At 31.9% G+C, this 19166-nt stretch overlaps 1 protein-coding gene across 2 annotated transcripts in view; it reads left to right on the top strand.

Annotated features, from left to right (window-relative positions):
- Positions 1–4350: 4350 nt before the first annotated feature.
- Positions 4351–19166, top strand: part of LOC134718718 (CD109 antigen-like) — a 59218-nt gene continuing 44402 nt past the window's right edge. The window contains exons 1-7 of one of the 2 annotated variants that reach the window (XM_063581399.1): positions 4351–4416; positions 5326–5372; positions 10979–11067; positions 13499–13659; positions 14373–14398; positions 16590–16740; positions 17783–17853. In XM_063581399.1, coding sequence (XP_063437469.1) covers positions 10988–11067; positions 13499–13659; positions 14373–14398; positions 16590–16740; positions 17783–17853 — 489 coding nt within the window. In that variant the 5' untranslated portion in view covers positions 4351–4416; positions 5326–5372; positions 10979–10987. The remainder of the gene's footprint in view (positions 4417–5325; positions 5373–10978; positions 11068–13498; positions 13660–14372; positions 14399–16589; positions 16741–17782; positions 17854–19166) is intronic. The other variant, XM_063581400.1, reaches the window with a different exon arrangement.

Raw genomic sequence — 19166 nt, 5'->3', positions numbered from 1 at the left:
AAATGAATTCTTTACGCATGAAAAATGTTATAATTTTCTTTTTTACGCCATGTATCAGGTCACCAATCAGAAATAAATACATCGTAGATACAACATTTCTTAATTACTATATTTATTATACATTTATTTGATATGTTATAGCTTGGCTATAATTGATTGTTTAAATGTCGTATTGTCCCAGGTTAGGTACAGGGTTGATCATACAATAACGTTTTCATTTCGCATCATTCTATGTGTGCCAGTCAAAAGAGAGAAGCCTGTATTTTAGTTGTTATTACTTTTGTTGTTATTTTATATTAAGTAGTCGTTCAATAGTTTATATATCAATCTTGTTATACGTGTTCTCGCTTGAATTGTCTTTCATTAGTCATTTAGTTCTTTTTTAGCTGACTATGCAGTATGAGTTGTACTCATTGTTTAGTTTTACTCATTGGCCGTACATTAACCTAGAGTTGTTAATTTCTGTGTCATTTGGTCTCTTGTGGAGACTTTTCTCATTGACAATCATTCCACATCTTCTTGTTTTAAAATGTAGTAGACATGGAAGGGTCTCGATGGCCGAGGGCTATAAATAGTTGACAAACTACAGTATCACTAGCCTTATAACACTGGGTTATAAGTTCGAAATCATTAAACACTATCATTTTGAGTTCGAATCAGGCTCATGGAAGGATGCCCCGGAATTCAATCTTAATTGACTAGAATTGTCAATTTTTCCTACAATAGGTCGATGGCTCGCTATCCACTCCTGCTTCCCTCGCCAATGAAACTGACCTCCACGAATTATTACAATAATGATTAACGATTTATACGCTTGTAATTTATTGGAAGATCCGATCAAAAGTTTAACTTTTAAAGAGGAAAAAAATTAACAAAAAATATGAAATACCATTAAATGCTTACTCTGAAATCTAGAGGTATTTCTATGTGCATTATTTGAATCATTATCAATTACCAACAGAAAAAGACAAAATTTAAAAGATAAAAACAACTTCTATTAAAATTGTTTTCAAACAATTATCTGTAAGAGAACCTGTCATGCACTGGTATAGTATACGGAATTTGATGGAATTTACCTTGTGAGATCTGGTATTAAGTTTCCGTCTAATTCCAACATATACAGATACAGAAATCAAGGCTAAAACGAAACATTGGACAAAAGCGAGTTATAAAATTGTGCTGGCCATAAATAGGCACCATGTTATGGTTTGCCTATGTTCAGTTTGTATTATTTTTATCAGATGCTCATTAAGAATGTTTTCCTACATAACACAAGTGTGGTTAGCTGCATATGTCATCTTTAAAAGTAAAAGGTAAATACAAACTTCAGATAGTTACACAAGCATTGTATGAATAACGCAGCTAGAAATCGGTCTAGGAGAAGATTTTGTTCTGACAGCCATATTCTAGTCTTTGAGAATTTAACAAAAAAACAAACAGAACAGATAATAAATGGCTCATGAGTGTCTCATGTCTTTTCTATTTTGTTTCTGTTAAATAAATTTGCATGTTTATTATATAAATGTAGTTTCAAACACAAAATTATAAAAGTCCAACTATTTCATCTGTTCCGTTCAACAAGCATGAGTAAACATGGCACAATGCATATAAGTCATACTAAAAGGTGTATTGTTACAAAATATTTTGAGCAAAAGGCATTGTGTATATAAATCTTGTCACATTAATAAAATATGTATTGGTCTCTTTCGGAAAAAATACAGCTTAGAATGGTGTTTTCGTAACGAAGTTGTGTGTTTCAATCCTGCGAAACTTTGCATATTATTTGTTAATGGTATTAACTATTTTCCCCCACCATAAAACCATTCTTGAAATTACAGAGAAATTTTTTGGTAGTTCAACATTGAAGCAATTTTGGAAAAAAGGAAGTAAATAGAGTGTTTGCAAGTCATATCTAAGCGTAAAATGCAGATATTATTCATTCGTATTTAAAAAGGTTAAATTAAACATATCTAAATGATAGATGTTGCATCTTAATATTACAAACATTAGAATCAGGGTTCGTTCAAAATAAAAATCCTAAACATAAATACCTCTCACAAATACAATTTTGAGCTTAATACAATAGTAATATTCCAGCACAATAAAATAGATAATATCAATAGAAATTGGGAACGTGTCAAAGAGGCAACAACCCGCCCAAAAGGCGGACAACAGTCGACAGGCACCAGTTGGTCTGCAACACGGCTAGAAAATCCCGAACCCTGAGGTGGGCTTCATCAGACCTTTTAACAAAAAAAGGTGTACTAGTTCAGTGAAAATGGAAGTCATACTTAACTTAAAAACATATATATGAACTAAAATTAAAATGCAAAGCGAGTCTTGACATGACATGGGACCGGCAAAAAAATGCGGCGGAATTAAACATGTTTGTGAGATATCAACCTTCCAACTATATATTTAGCCAATGTAGAAAATAAAACACACAGCAAAACTCACAGAAAAAATCAGTTGAGAATTAGCCCTGTCCAATGTCAGAATAGGTAACAAAAGACACTAAGCAAAATGACAATATAATATACATAATAAAAGGACTACTAGCAGTTACTGGTAAGATCCCTACCTCAATTAATTTAATGAAAGATTATGTTTTCATCATATGAAAATCAAACACAATCCCTCCCGTAAAGGGGTTTAGTGTCACACATTAACTATTGTCACTTTGTAGAATAGTCATACATATTGCTTTGAAAAAGGATCTATATCAATATATTATTCAAAATTGTCTTGAAAGGGGGACATGCATCAATTTGACCATTTAAAGTCTCCTTACCTTTTTAAACTAATTGTCTTCTATATATAACATTTTCTTCTGAATGAAAGTTTGGTGCATAATTGAGTGATCTATACCATTCAACTCAGATATTAGCAACACTGATCTTTTTCTTAACGACCCGGAAAGCTGCCAAGAAATTATATATTAAAATAAAACCACAAATGTTTTAATTTTTTAAGTTAACTGGCATATCAAAATATATGTACTAAAACTTAAGATGTACGTTCAAATGACAAGACGTTCATAGATGTACAAATGCTCAATGTATTAGGAATCTATCAATAACTAAAAGTAAATGTGAAAGTGAAGAACTATTTTACTTAAACATTTATTCATTAACACTGTTTTCAAAAATTTAAATAATAGATACTTGTTATATTCCAGTCAAATATATATAATAACATTTACGGTACCAATTTTTCTGCACCAGATGCGCATTTCGACAATACATGTCTCTTCAGTGATGTTCGTGGCCAAACTATTTAAAGTCCAAAGCTTAAATAAAAGATGAAGAGCTATAATCCAAAAGTTCCAAAAAGTATAGCCAAATCCGTGAAAGGAATCAGAGATTTGCATGAGGGAGATATATTCCTTAATTTATAATAATTTTTAACATTTTGTAACAGCAAATTTAATAACACAAAAAATCCGTATGTTCATGTCAGTACCGGAGTTCTAGCTACTGGGCTGGTGATACCCTCGGGGACTAACAGTCCACCAGCAGTAACTTACTTTCCACGAAGTTCGATATTATTGTTATTTTCCTTTTAAAATAGTCATGAGAAACATGACGGATGCTAATGTAGGGGCAGAAACTGAAAGTCCCCTAGAGCGCTTGAAAAACACCGAGATGAAAAACACAATAAACAAGGACATCGACCCAATGGTTATAAAAAAACTCATCGAAATACTGGTTTTTAAAAACTTATCATAGATACGAGAATTGAAAATTAACAAACTAGAAAAAAAACGTTTCATCTACATTAAAACTCCTCAGTGACGCTCGAATAAAAAAAACCTTAAACAGGCAAACTAAATTACATAGTTGAGGAACATTGAGGACCAAGCATTCCTAAATGTTGTGTCATAGAGCATTATTAATGTTTCGGGAAAAAAATGGAAGTTTTGTAAATAGTTTGCCAGTTTTCCATTATTGTTGGTTTTTGCATAACGTTTCATGATAACTTTGTACCACGACACAGCCGACTTGACTGGACGTATTTCATAGAAAGTTTTTTTCAATTATTGACTACGTATATGTTATTCCTTGCTCTCTTTCAAAACATTTTTTTTTAAAGTACTTTAAAAAAAAAACACTTATCCCACTAAAGTTAAAATGTATATAGTGAGGCAATATGAGTTCTGCTCTTATAGTCATAAACCTTCGATTATTTTGAGAGAATTCTCTAGATAATCTAACCATATCTGTTAAGACAAGGAAATGTTAATAGATGTACGTTCAATTCGACAACCAACCATATTCAAAACAACTTTCTTTAATGTGCCGAGCTGCGTTAAATCATGCACATAAGATAAGGATTTTTCCGGGTTCATAATTTGAACTTTTTATAACGTCTTAGTATTGTATACATTATTATCAGTGTTTGAATGTCAACCAAAAGGTAAGGAATACATATATAGTAAATCATACGAAATAAGTGAATTAATCTTTTTACACCTTTAAAGTCAATCAGAATTTCATAATGATCATACCCTGTAAAGTATTTTATAAAAGCTCAGATAAAACCATTTCTGTATGTACTATATATCTGTGTCTCAATTCACAATCAACATGATTAAGATACGCTGGTCTGATCTTAAACTTTACCGAATATGTCTTGTTCCCTATTGTGAACTTTGACGAATTAACATTCGCCTGAGTTGTTATGCATGCGTAGTAGGAATACATTTTACATGTTCTATGTCGACATATCCGGTTTTTGTTCTTTGTTAAGAGTGCATTTTCTACCTTAGCTTTTATCTTGCTTTGTCTTTTCAAATATGATTAATAGGTTTTTAACATTCGATAGCCATATCATATTAGTTTGCTGAATAGGTTACTGGAAAAGCAACTTATTTTAGCGAGTAGAAAGTACCTCGAATAGAAATCGTCGCAAATATGTAAAACATGGATATTCCTTATCAAAACACACCAAATAATTTATGCAAAGCGATATTAAATAACCGTGAAGTGGGAAGGATGAGACGCGAAATAAAGTATCCGCGAAAATAATTTGGATTACAATATATATCTGTTCCATATTACTTATTTCTAATATATAAACATTAACTTCTGCCTATGTCAATGTATGTTAGTGTCTCATCTTTTAGTTGTCAGTTTATTTTCAGGCTATGAGTTTGACAGTCCCTAAGGTATCTTTCGTCCCTCCTTTTTTAATCGAAAATCCGTCTTATCAGGTCACCCGTGACGTCTCTCGTCCAAGTAATATCTATGTATTTTGAATTTCAACTGACCTGTCATCTCACTCACATATGATACTATATTGTTATGAGGTTATTCATTATTACAGACTTTTCCTGAAGAAAATTGAATTGAATTTGGAAATAGTTGAGCACAGTAAGTGTATTTGTTAACTTCATTGGCACTAGTTTTATATTTGCCTTATATGCAGTGGTAAACAGATTCGAGGAATGGCATCAATCAAGCTCTCTATTTGTCGGTTTTGACATGAATCGATATATTAATGAACGTTAAACGTTAACAAATGATTTTATTTGTGTTTGACTAAGTTTACGTCCACGATAGTGTCTTGCTATCACACATCTAAACCACATAGATGATCATAGACGGAACAACTTGGTTTAAAAATGCTCCGTGCACATGTTTGCCCTGGTTCTTAAGGGCATACGATTCAGTTTTGATCCTGTATTTACAAGTTCGTGAAAATTTGCATATAGGCTATTTTTTACCTGATGAAATCTAATATGTAATAAAAAACATACCTTCATGTGCTACTTTTTGAGTAAAATGAGGTCGAAATTTTGTATATTTGCTCAAAATTCAGATTTGTGGCCGTAATTTCTTTTTCGAAAGAAAGACATAACTTTTTTGTTATAAAAGATAAACACAAATTGTTTTTTGTTAAATAATCGGTAATATCTGTATTTTATATATTCTAAAAAAATATGCTTTTTTTAAAATCAGAAATAACTCATATTTATCAAATGTTCATGAATTGAGGAAAATACGTAATTTATTGCTGCATGTTTATCAAAATTAAAAAAAATCCTCTATTTATAGCTTTTTAAAATTGTTAAAGCGTGTTAATTTTGTTGAAATTGTTTGTTTACATTTGTCTTTTGATTAATACTTTATTTAATGCGTATCCCATGGATTTAGGAGTTTTGAACACCGGTAAACTAGTTGCCTTTATTTACTTGATTTAATTTAGAATGTTCGATCATTCCGAATGAGTTCTATGCAGATACAATGCGCGTCTATAGATATCATTTCTAAGCCTAATATCTTTGAACCTAGTGTTCAATAGTTATCGTTTATTGATGTGGTTCACCGGTGTTTCTCGTTTTTCGTTTTTTACAAATAGATTATATTGTTTTTTTCTCGTTTGAATGGTTTTACACTAGTAATTTTATGGGTCCTTTATAGCTTGCGGTTCGGTGTGAGACGAGACTCCGTGTTGAAGGCCGCACATTAACCTATAATGGTTGTTCTTTAATAAATTATGGCTTGGACTTGGCACTCATACTACCTCTACCTATATTTATTTCAACAGCATCTGATCAATACCAGAGGTGATATTCGTATAAAAGTATAAACTGACCAAAGGTACCTATGCTATTTCAACTGATCGGATGGAGCTTACGTTTTAATTTTCGTATACACAGTTTCTTAGAAGATGTGTGTGATAAGGATGAATTCCGTTATAATTATTATTGATTTCTAATCACCTAACAGTGTCACCAAATGGTTAAACAATGATCTGAGTGTACATTGTGTATGATATGGGACGAATAACTGACACATAATTGACGAGTTTATTCCAAAACGCCTGTCTATAAATGGACTTTAATAGGCGAACCGGCTAAACTCCGCCCAGTCAAGTGAAATCAGTTAATACCCCCCCCCCCCCCCCCCAGCAGTAAATATGTGATGATTATCATACTTGTATTTCTGTGTGATGTTACATTGGCAGTTATGAATCCAATTTTTCTATTAACTTTAGCATCGTTTAACATTTGATCATGATTTACCCCGGATTAAATCTCAATTAAAGAGGAGTTATGGCCCTTGAACCAAGGTGATTAGTGTTTCATAGCTCCGCAAAAAGTGTCTTTTTGAAAGATTGCAGGTAATAGTATGGTATGAATTGTCGAAGACTGTATGCAATGCATGTTTTTATTCCTTTTGAGACTAAAACATTCAAAAACGGACAAATAATTTAGTATTTATCGATGTGTAAAGACAATTATAATTATATAATAATGAATTACTGTCATATATTTTTGTCTATTCAAAATAACATAAAACTAGAGGCTCTCAAGAGCCTGTTCAGCTAACTTTTATTTACTGATGCATTTGAAAAATAAGGTTAAAATCATAACTTATAGTATTAGATATAAGATATTATTATATCCTATGATAATATCTAAGATAATAACTGAAAAATTTCTTAACAATTACTAATTGAGAGGCAGCAATCTAACAACCGGTTGTACGACTCGTCTGAAAATTTTAGAACAGATAAATCTAAATCTGATGAACATGTTTACCACCTCTCAGATTTGCTCATAACCCTTTCACAGATATAAGCCACAAACTGCATTTTATCCCTATGTTCTATTTTTAGCCATGGGGGCCATCTTTGTTGGCAGGCTGGGTCTTCGGACACATAGATACCCTAGTGATGATTGTTGCCAAGATTGATTAAATATGGCCCAGTAGTTTTAGAAGAGAAGATTTTTTAAAAAGTTAACAGACGACGACGACGGACAACAGACGCCGAGTGATGAGAAAAGCTCACTTGACCTTTTAGGTCAGGTGAGCTTCATGTAATAAGGTAGTGCACACTTTAAAATTACGAGGGTTATTCACTGTGCACTCTGTTTTTGTTAAATGCAATCTCTACATAAAAAGAAAAATTACTACAGTCTTTCCTTAAATATCTGAAACAATTACATCAAAAAGGCATAAAATTAAACATATAAAAAACTTCATTTCTTATATGTAACAAATCTTTAACTACTGCTTTATTTTTTCTTTATTATTTAGGATTTCTGCATGCAAATCAAAAAAGTAAAATCACAAAAATACTGAACTTAGAGGAAAATCAATTCGGAAAGTCCATAATCACATGGCAAAATCATATAACAAAACGCATCAAAAACGATTGTACAAGAACTGTCATATTCCTGACTTGGTACAGGCATTTTCAAATGTAGAAAATGGTGGATTAAACCTGGTTATATGGCTCTAACCCTCTCACTTTAATGACAGCCTCATCAAATTCCGTTATATTTACATTGATGCGTTAAATATACAGACACAATAAATAAAATAGTCAAAATATGGGTACATCAGTCATCATCGTATAACAATTTTAAAAGAAACAATTTAACAGAACACAAAAAACATCTACTTTCTACAAATACATTGACTGATTTAAGTTTCTGACGTCAGAAATTTTTATACGTCACATAAATTTGCCGTTCAATGTGCATACAAACAATTTTAAAATTTACATAGGCAATGTTAGCATACAGGGTAAAAAAATCAAAAGTATGTAAGAATAAATTTCAGAAATAGACCGAGACTTAAACTAGTCCAAAAGTTATATATATAATTTATAAGAATCCAAAAATAGTTGATTCCACTACGCGATGGAACGAGTGTTTGAATTAGGCGATATGTAGCCATTAATATGATTGATGATTACACGGAGATTTAAGATATTTGTGCACAAGACGACAACGAAACAACAGTAAAAAACACAATTACCCATAACTAGTGTAAAGATAGCCATTGATAACAGCCGGTGCTAATATTCATGAGGGCAGCAATAAAATTAACGGTATTAACGGTAACAGCAACTTTCGTATATATATTTAAGAAAAATAAGGGATTCTTGAATTTTGTGTTCGTAAAAGAGGGAAATACTTAGAGTGTGTCAAATATCAGTTGGGGTCATTAAAATTTCACTGTTTAATATTTTTACCTTTTTTCATGATTACAAAGTAATTGAAACCGAGGAAATTACGATATGGGTTCCTCTCATTGTCGAAAGCATCACGATTGCCATTTCGTTTGAACTTAAGTGGATAGTTGTCCACTGGCAAACATATCACATCTACTTTATTGTATATACACATCTTTGAAAAAGATCGGGTTTTTATTATGAGAATTTTACTGTAGAACTCTAAGTAATACTTCCATATTTAGAAATTGACAGGTTCAGAACATGCATCAAGCCTATAGTAGAACATCACTAATTCATGGTCCCATTACTTTCTATGTTAAATTCCTCCATTTCAACCAGGCACACCTCTTTCATTTTAAGTTCAAATAATGTGGCTATCATTGCATGTCAAAGCAACGCTTTATGGTGTATTCTTCTGAAAAAATCAACAATCCTTACATGGCATATAAGAAAGAACTGGTTCCCGGAACTTCGGACGTACCAAAACAGGTACTTCAGATCTGATAAACAGACTAAATTTACCCTCTTTTTTAAAATTTGGTGCAGTTTTTTTTCATATTAAAAAAGTCCAAAAAGTGTTCTACAATGATCACCAGTCCTTTAGCTTTCATTTGCCTTGTAACAGGATACCTACGGACTCCTCAATGGTTTGTTGCAAGGGTTCTCAATGTGCAAAGAGCGTAGCACTCTTTTCACACGAGGCATCATATTTAACGTCTCCATTCATACCGTACGTGACATCGAACTTAGCCAAACCGACGCCCCACTTTGCCGTTCGAAAGAAGACAAAGTGGTCATATTTCGTTTCCCTAGTCACCCTTGGGGTTTGAACCTCTGATTGCTTACTTTAATAGATTGTGTCTTGGGTGGAAAGATATAGCATTTGACACTCATACCTCATCTTTTTATATACAAAGGCACCCACTATGATTTAGAGGATTTATATGATTAAAAATTTTGAAGGACAGCAGCCGATCTATAAAATTCCTCAAAGATATATTTTGGGATAAAATTAGCAACAGACGGACTTAATCGATGGACAAAATTATACAAAATTAGTTTAGCTATTCATCGTCCCCGTAAGACTGGTTGTAGCATGCTGAATATCATGATGTTCTTACTTTAAGTTCAAGTACTAATAAAAAGTTTACACATCCATTTCAGACAGTAGTGTTTTTAGGCCAGTTCTTTTTTCGCCGTAGAAATGTTTTTTAAAATGTAAATATAAAGGTTTAAAAGAGCTCAACAATTTTTCATACTGGGCAGTGGTCACTTCATATGCAATTGTATTGTTTCACGCCATGAAAATAATGCATACCAATGCATAACAATAGAAAAAAAACTTAGTTCAACTACTTTTACAAGGCGAAAAAGAAAGTCGTATCGTGAAGCCAGTAAACAATATGTCTGTATTCTGAGCATGCAAATTGAAGATAATGTTATATATTTTATATCAAATATATTCGCAGAACAAAAACATGTATTATAGGAGTCCCATACACGTTATTAGTCGACAGTTTTCCAACTAATTCCACGTATCTTTAAGTGGTAGTAAACACGTAGTAGCCCACAATGCATTATAGTTTGAATCAATTGGCCAGTTTGTCAAGGCCATATTGGCCTTGTGTTTGGGAGATTACTATGCAAATATATTCAGATGTCGCGAAATCTAGTGTTCTCGACCTGTTAGAATACACATGTGTTAAGCGAACAATACTGCCTTTATATAGCGTTTATACAGTGAGATCGTGAACTGAGAAGTCATAATGGTTTTATTTAATCATTACCGGAAATACACTGTTTATTTATTTTTGAATATTACTTTATCTATTTTGTTTTTATGTTCATGTATACACGTTTAATAACAAATTATGGTTTACTAACTTGCGCAAATGTTCATGAAATGTAGATGTTATCCGAGGTTATTTAGATTTCTCAGTTCTTTTCACCTTGTTATTTATGTGTTAAATAGAATTATCCATAAGGAACTGAATGCAATCTTTTTCAGTAATTCTATATGAGAACTCTTTTCAAGGAATCGGGAATGCTTCTTATAGTTACCATAGCAACGTTGTTATCAATTGGACATGCTAAAAGGTGAGTGTTTTTGTAATTTTAGGGTCTAAAATGGTTTCAAAATCCTTCCGATATTATTTTTCAAAAGCTTCTTTTTCATTTGTAAAACATTCAAAATGTTTTTTGTTTCCTAAAAAAAAAAAAAAAAAATTATTCGTATGGTCCATGATAATGATATTATTAACCAATTGGAAAATATTTCTGACAGATAATGATTGTTGAATATTTTACGTCAAGCGGTACATAGCTCATATTTGAAAGTTACTTAAACAAACGCATAGTTGATGGGAGCTTTGCGTCAAGCGCATATCGATTCACGATTGATGGCTATTTAACGACAAGCTTAACACCTTTCATGAGTGATGCATGCTTAACGTCAAACAGCACACATTTAATGACTTGTGGTTGCTTAATATCAATTGTCACACTGTATTGTAATATCATCGACAATATTAATAAGATTGGGAATAAAAACTGTTTTATGGTAAACAAACACATTATGCTCAAACCGGTATTTTAAGTGCTTTTGTTTTTTCTGTGCATATACTGATTTTGTGTCATGCATGGATAGCCCATATCCTTTATTTTCTATTACATTGCATGAATGAATGTCAATGTTGACTGTTGTATTTTTCACATGTCTACCATTATGTCTGTTTCTTTTGGTTACGCATAATTGTCAATATAATGTAATTAATGCGACTGTCATAAAAGTCAGAGGTTTAGCTAGCTTTAAAACCAGGTTCAATCCACCATTTTCTACGTAAGAACATACCTGTACCAAGTCAGGAATATGATAGTTGTTATCCATTCGTTTGATGTGTTTTAGATTTTGACTTTTATTTTGGCATTTGATAAGGGACCTTCCGTTTCGAATTTTTCTCTTAGTTCAGTTTTTTTGTGATTTTACTTTTTACAATAACAATAGACCATTCTTGTTATTGAAAAAGAAGTAAAATACAGTCCAGTACTGGTAAACAGAATATATTGGTATATTACATTATAAAGATAATGAACAAAACGATGAAGTTAACAGTTTTCAATGTGATTCCAAAAAAATGAGATCAAATAGGGAATACAAGATGTAGAACCTTTGAAACTACAAATACGTCTCTTGAAATTTGACAGACTATGACGTAACAGAGACAAAAAACTTCAAGCTCATAGTCTTCTTCTTTGACTATTAATGACGTTAAAATACTAAATTCCTGTGATGTGTTTTAGTCGATTTTAGTCTCTGATGCATGATTTTTTACTATTAATTGGTTTTGGCTTTTAACTAGCTGTCAGTAACTGCGAGTACTCTCAAATCGTATTTTCTTGTTAATTCGACCTGTTGATACTGTTGATAATGCTTTTTTGTAATTTTTTATTTATATGGATCTTGTCTGTACACCAGCTTTGATTATTTGTAATATCTTCAATTTTTCACTTATTCTTACAACATTTGTATAAACTTCAAGATTATAAAAAAAACGTGTTTTTTTCTAAAGCGAACATTGATTGGTTAAATATTTCTCAGTGTGTTTGAATTTGTTTGTAAGCTTTTTGGTCATGAATGTTTGTCTCTTATATTTAATTAACTGTGCATTTGTATTCAGATATTGCAGATCAACTTTATTCGTTCATTGTGTAATCATACGTTTTTTGATTGATTCAAGTCTGCCAATGGATATTTTATCGTATGTTTTTCTATGTTGTGATGTTATGCTATTGTTTCAGAAAAAGGGAGAAGGTTTGGATCCATTAAAACGTTTAATTCCGCTGCAAATGTTTGCACCTGTCCTAAGTCAGGAATCTGATGTACAGTAGTTGTCGTTTGTTTATGTAATATATACGTGTTTCTCGTTTCTCGTTTTGTTTATATAGATTAGACCGTTGGTTTTCCCGTTTGAATGGTTTTACACTAGTAATTTTGGGGCCCTTTATAGCTTGTTGTTCGGTGTGAGCCAAGGCTCCGTGTTGAAGGCCGTACTTTAACATATAATGGTTTACTTTTTAAATTGTTATTTGGATGGAGAGTTGTCTCATTGGCACTCACACCACATTTTCCTATATCTACTTATATATTTCATTAAATGAAGGAATTCTTAATTTGCAAAGCAGTAGTTACATGTTATCTTTGTACTTTATTTGGCTTTTTTAACTTTTTTGGATTTTAACGTCACTGATGAGTCTTTTGTAGACGAAACGCACGTCTGGCGAAAATACAAAATTTAGTCCTGGTAACTATGACGAGTTTATTTTCTACACAAACATATTTTTAATTGTGACACATGATAAACAGTAGAGAACAATATTGTAAGATGTAACAATAGAAAAACAATCATAGAAAAATAATCAATTAACTAGATGTGATCTAATCTGCCAGGCAGATGTCAAATAATTATATAATTTTCCAACTAATGTTCTAGATTTTGATTGATTAATTTACTTCTGTTTGTATTCTAAGCTCATACCTTATCCTAGCACCAAAACAAATTCAACCTGGAGTAAACTTTGATATCAGCGTGACTATATTGAATGCCTCCAGTGATGTCACTGTTAAAGCTAAATTGGTCACCACTATAAATAGTTCATTTATTAGTCAGACATCAGGAACATTTAAAAGAGGTAATTGATTTCATTTTTACTCAGAATTTCGAAATACCAATGAAATTCCCTATAAATTATAGATAAACATTTTGACCACATGTTTTGAATTCATTCAAACAAATTAATATTGTTTTTTAGCATTGTATTTGTAAATATTATGGATCTCATTAAATAAAAAAAAGACAGTAGTATACCACTATTCAATAGTTCACAAATCCGGTCATAAACCGAAACCGAGGGGAACACATTAACTTTAACTGGAAAGCAACGGAACAACATACACACTGAACTGCTACGACATTTTTTTTAACGCCAATACACATTGATATTTGTTTGATTCTCAAACTACTTTTCATTGAAATATCATAAACAAAACTAAAACATTTAAAAATGATATATTGAAATCAGGAAACATTCTAGACTTATGTTTAACAGCTGGAAGTGTAACAGGTGTTATATACTAACTAATTTAGTCATAAAATTCTTATAATTATTGTTTGTCGATTCTAAATACTTGCCTGACTCTCCCAATATCCACTTGATGTAAGTAATTTGTGGACTGTATGGTACTTTTCAGATATTTGTTTAATTTTTTTTATATCGTTATTACAATGTTGCTGATTTTATTATGTTACAAACAGATAGGAAAATGCAATAAAATACATATTAATTGCTGGAAGACTCAATTAATATAATATTTCTGCTTTAACATCAGGATTCATGTTTTTCAGAGTCTACGAACCAATTAATTCTACATGTAAGATACAATTTACGATCATTTCAACGATAACAATTATCATAGATCCATTTCATGAAGCTCATATTAAAATTTGAAAGTTAAGAAAACTTCAGAAAAACCCCGACTGACACAAAACGTCAAAACCACATGTTTGGATAATGATATTAGTAGCTTTGACTAAAACTTTGGAATTTTCTATGAAATGACTGATAATTTTACTATTTTGAATTGAAACTTTTTAACAGTAATAAAAAAAAAGATAATTTTGTGTAAAGATTGAAATTATTCCAAAAATCACTAAAGATACCTGACTGATAATTTGGTTACACAGGATTCATCAGTGGCACTCGATCATCATAAGCTCAATATGTAATGTGTCAGGTTTAAACCACCGTTTTATATCTTAGGAAATGCTTGTACTTAATCAGGCCTAGGAATACGACAGTTGTTTTGACACCAAAAATTTCCCTTTCTTAAAAAAAGTAGGACAGATTTAAATTTTCTTTCTAAAATAGAATAGTTGGTTGGTCCTTATGGAATAACCGTCTCACAGATAATATCGGATATGTTTCTTACGTCGTAACTACAATCTCCTTTTCTTTTCATGAATGTGACCTACCGAATTAGACTATTTATCGTATCGAGTATAATCGTAAGAGCACTAAATTCACGAATCAATTAAAAATGGTTCATATTAATACTTAAATTACCGATTGATATAACATGTATAACAAGTAAGCATCTGTGTCAGAGTATGTAAATCAGGCTCTAATGAGCTGGTGAAATTTTAAAGTACAAGTGTATGCTTCACATGTAATACAAAAGGGGAGTTACTTTCAGAGATTCATTTCCCAGTGAATTCTAACATGTCTAAAGAGGTCCGAAAAGGAAAAAAATAAGAACAATTACTCTGATAGCGATACGCTTTTGACAGGTACTATTAATGTAATTAAGAGTATTGGGACCTCATAATTAGACCGGAATTCGGAATACACAGGGTCCGGTTTACAAAGGGTATTTTAACAAAGAATTTGAATGGAAAAATATGGGACTTTCATTTTCGGCCGGAATGGACAGGAAACCGGTTTATTCAGGGTCCGGTTTAATCAGGTTTGACTGTATATACATCACATTAAAATTACTTTTGAATGTTCATTTCTCGAACAAATGTTCAAGTAGGTAGCTTATGGGTATTGAATGCAACAGTCTACTGTTGTAATACTAATGAGTTTTATCATCTAACAATTCTAATATGACGTTCTTCAAACGATTTGAGTACACATCCATGGTAAAATATGAATATATCATCTAGGCTGTTCCGATCACATTCACATACCTTATGCTTTTCATGAATGAATGAGCTACGACGTCATTGAACGATGACGGAAGCAACATGTTACGTGAAATGCACGATTTCGAAACTGAAAATCATCACAACAAGGAAACGTAAACAAACGATCCTCGGATTTCAATTGTTTGGCTATGAGCGTTCCTGATGAAGGTAAATCTAGAAAAGCGCGTCGGAAGCAAGACATTATTTAACGTGGTGTTTTCAATTTTTAAATGATTTATAAGCCAATATTTTTACATCTAAGTAACATTTTCATATTAATTCATTCAAACCTATCTTTATACGTTACTGTGAAAAGTTTAAACATTTCTCTTGTCATTGATTCAGCTTTCTACATTCTTTTACGTCAATGTAGTAGTTATAAGTCGTATAAGTGTAGAAATAATTCATGGGGGCTTGAATTTATACTGATTTTACCACGGGTTTGCCCTCTATACTATCGTTCATGGTAAAATATTTAGCATAAAGGGCCAACCCGTTGTAACATCGGTATAAATGCAACCCCCTATGAATTTTGTCTATCGCTCTTGGTAAATTGAATATATATATGTCAATGAATAGGCCTGCCGCATGAATATATTTTTTTAAAAATATGTGCTCAATGAAATTTGCTATCTGATAACAAGTAAACTGCAAACACTCTTATACATGTTATAATCATTCAAACAACTGTGTTAACGTCGTTGTTATTATCGCCGCCATCTTGTTTACATTGATTACGAAAGAAGTTCGGTCAACGTCGTCTATCGAAAAATAACCAACGTCAAGATGAACTACTGGAAGTCCTCTCGACCAATCATATCAATGTTTTCCCTAATATGCAAATCATATAATAATTATTGTATGATCTCATTCTAGGTACCGGATTCTTTGGAACTAGCTTGTAAGCTTATTATAACAGGAACTGGAGGCTTGTCTTTCACGGAAGAGACATATATATCATACCGTGCTAGAACTGTATCCTTGTTCATCCAAACTGATAAGGGAATATACAAAGCAGGACAAACAAGTACGTACATATAATGGTAATTCATTTACTTTATGGGACCCTGTACCTAAAGGTTTGGTTTCGATTAAAGTATAAGGGAACAGTTTAGGGTTATGGATTGGTAAAGATTATAGTTAAATTTTAGGTCTAGGGCTAGTGTAAAAGTCAAGTATAGATAAGTTATAGCTTGGGTCGCTAGTAGACAATTTGATCTGAATAGCTCTAAAACGAATGAACAATACATGAATTAATCATGTTCAGTCTTTTTTATCATGTAATCGGCCAATTATTGTCGAAATACGTTTTACGAATGTATACAGATACAGTTTATTTGCTAAACTACACAAACGCAATTATATTTACTGATAATGACACAGTTGATTCGCTGTTTCAGAATCTTATGCATTCTGGGTTAATATTTTCCAAAGCGTACACCAAAACGTTGTGATTGGTTTAAAACGTTCTAAACAATGGAAATTCAACCAATGACGTAACGTGTTTTTCATTTTGGTATATGAACAATGAGATTACCCATAGTCCTTTAGATTCTGAACGGGCGAAATGTCGAATTTTCATCATAAGTGATCCATCAATGCCGATGTCTATAACAAACATAAAGACAAAAACTATGTAAACACAATATACTTTTTTTGGTGGAAAACATAAGTTACATTAATAATCTCTTGTCAATCCCGCTTTTGTCCCTGTATATGCATCCCATTCTTATAAATAACAAATCAGAGAATGTAGGTATACTGTTTAATTTATATTGTTTAAATAAAGGCAGTAGTTTAACACTGTTCAATAGTCATAAGTCGAATGAGCTCAAATAAATCCGGGTCACAAAACCGAGAGAAACACATCAACTATAAGAGAAAAACAATAGAACAACAGAAACACTGATTTGCTACAAAAACAAACGCCAATATACATAGAAACGGATTTTATATCACAACTGCTTTATTTATGTGGTATAGGAAATTTAAAGAAAAATATGCTTCGTTGATTAACTAGTAGTTCTAGCGATCAAATGTTACGTGTATAATTCGTAATTCCATTACAGTTAACTTTCGAGTATTTGCCTTATACACAGACCTGAAGATGTATTATGGTCCTTTTGATATCTACATGCATGTAAGTTTTTTAAGATAAAACTCTACCAGTCATGTTGTCATCTTTGTTGAATTGTACTTTATCTTTCATAGAAAGAAAGGTGGGCAACTGAATACCACAAATAACGAAGTTCATCTGCTTGTGCAAATTATATGAAAAATATATTTCTTCATAATTCCGTTGCACTCGTTTGAGGATGTTTGCTTGTCATGTTTTGAAATTTTTGTCAGATTTTCGGAATCCTCTGGTTTTATCCATTTGAATGCCTTAAAATTTTTATTATTTATTAATAGTTTTTGAGAACTTAAATTTGTCAATGATAAAGCTATGAAAAGTCAAGACAGAACATATGCCTGCCATTATTTCAATGGCTAATATCTCAAAAATAGGCTTACGGGGAACGGTCATCATATATCTAAAACATGGTATGAGTAGATTACCTCAGCCGTATTTGGCACAACTTTTGGGAATTTTGGGTCCTCAATGCTCTTCAACTTTGTATTTGTTTGGCTTTTTAACTATTTTGATCTGAGCGTAACTGATGAGTCTTATGAAGACGAAACGCGCGTCTGGTGTATAAAATTATAATCCTGGTACTTTTGATAACCATTTAAGAACATTTGCACAATAGTTTGTCTTGAAAAGAAGGAACTTACAAAAGCACACAGTTTACACAAAAGTTAAACGAGTGTCAACAAAACTGAAGAACAACACAAATGGGACATTAAAATTTGGCCATTAATCTAATGTGATCTAGATGATAATCAGTTTTTGATGCACCGATTGAACCTTTCGTATTGTGCAAGTACAAATATCATATTACGTCGTTGATATCATTACCGAAAAACGAAATCTTATATTGTTGCTACTACAAAAGGAACATATGCGGTGGATTCATTAGTTGACGCCAGTTTTCGTGGATTTCGTGGGTAAATATTGACCACGAATTTAAATAGTCATCTAAGTGCAAATTTTCCATTGGCATATATGCAGACTTAGGCGAAGCCATGAAAACAATATCCCAAAAAAACACAAGTTATTTTGCATGAACGAAAAAAATATCGAAAACAATAAATGATTCCACTGAACAAGCCATTTATCAATAAGTTCATGAATCTTAGAATATAAATTACTGTTAACATCAAAATACATTGAAATAATTGATCGTTCAACAAATTACAAAAAAATTATTTGACAATCATCAGTTACTGTGCGGATTTCAATACTGAGCAATAATGTTATCTTAAAGTATACCATTATAGGCGCCAAGTAACAAATCTTCTCGATAGTGATTCACGTATTTTAGATATCAATAATCATAGACTTTAAAATAA

The sequence above is a fragment of the Mytilus trossulus genome, chromosome 5 (genome assembly GCF_036588685.1).
Source record: "Mytilus trossulus isolate FHL-02 chromosome 5, PNRI_Mtr1.1.1.hap1, whole genome shotgun sequence".
NCBI classification, from domain to species: Eukaryota; Metazoa; Mollusca; class Bivalvia; order Mytilida; family Mytilidae; genus Mytilus; species Mytilus trossulus.
Note: the sequence above shows the minus strand (reverse complement) of the source record. Positions and strands in the feature narration are given on the sequence as shown.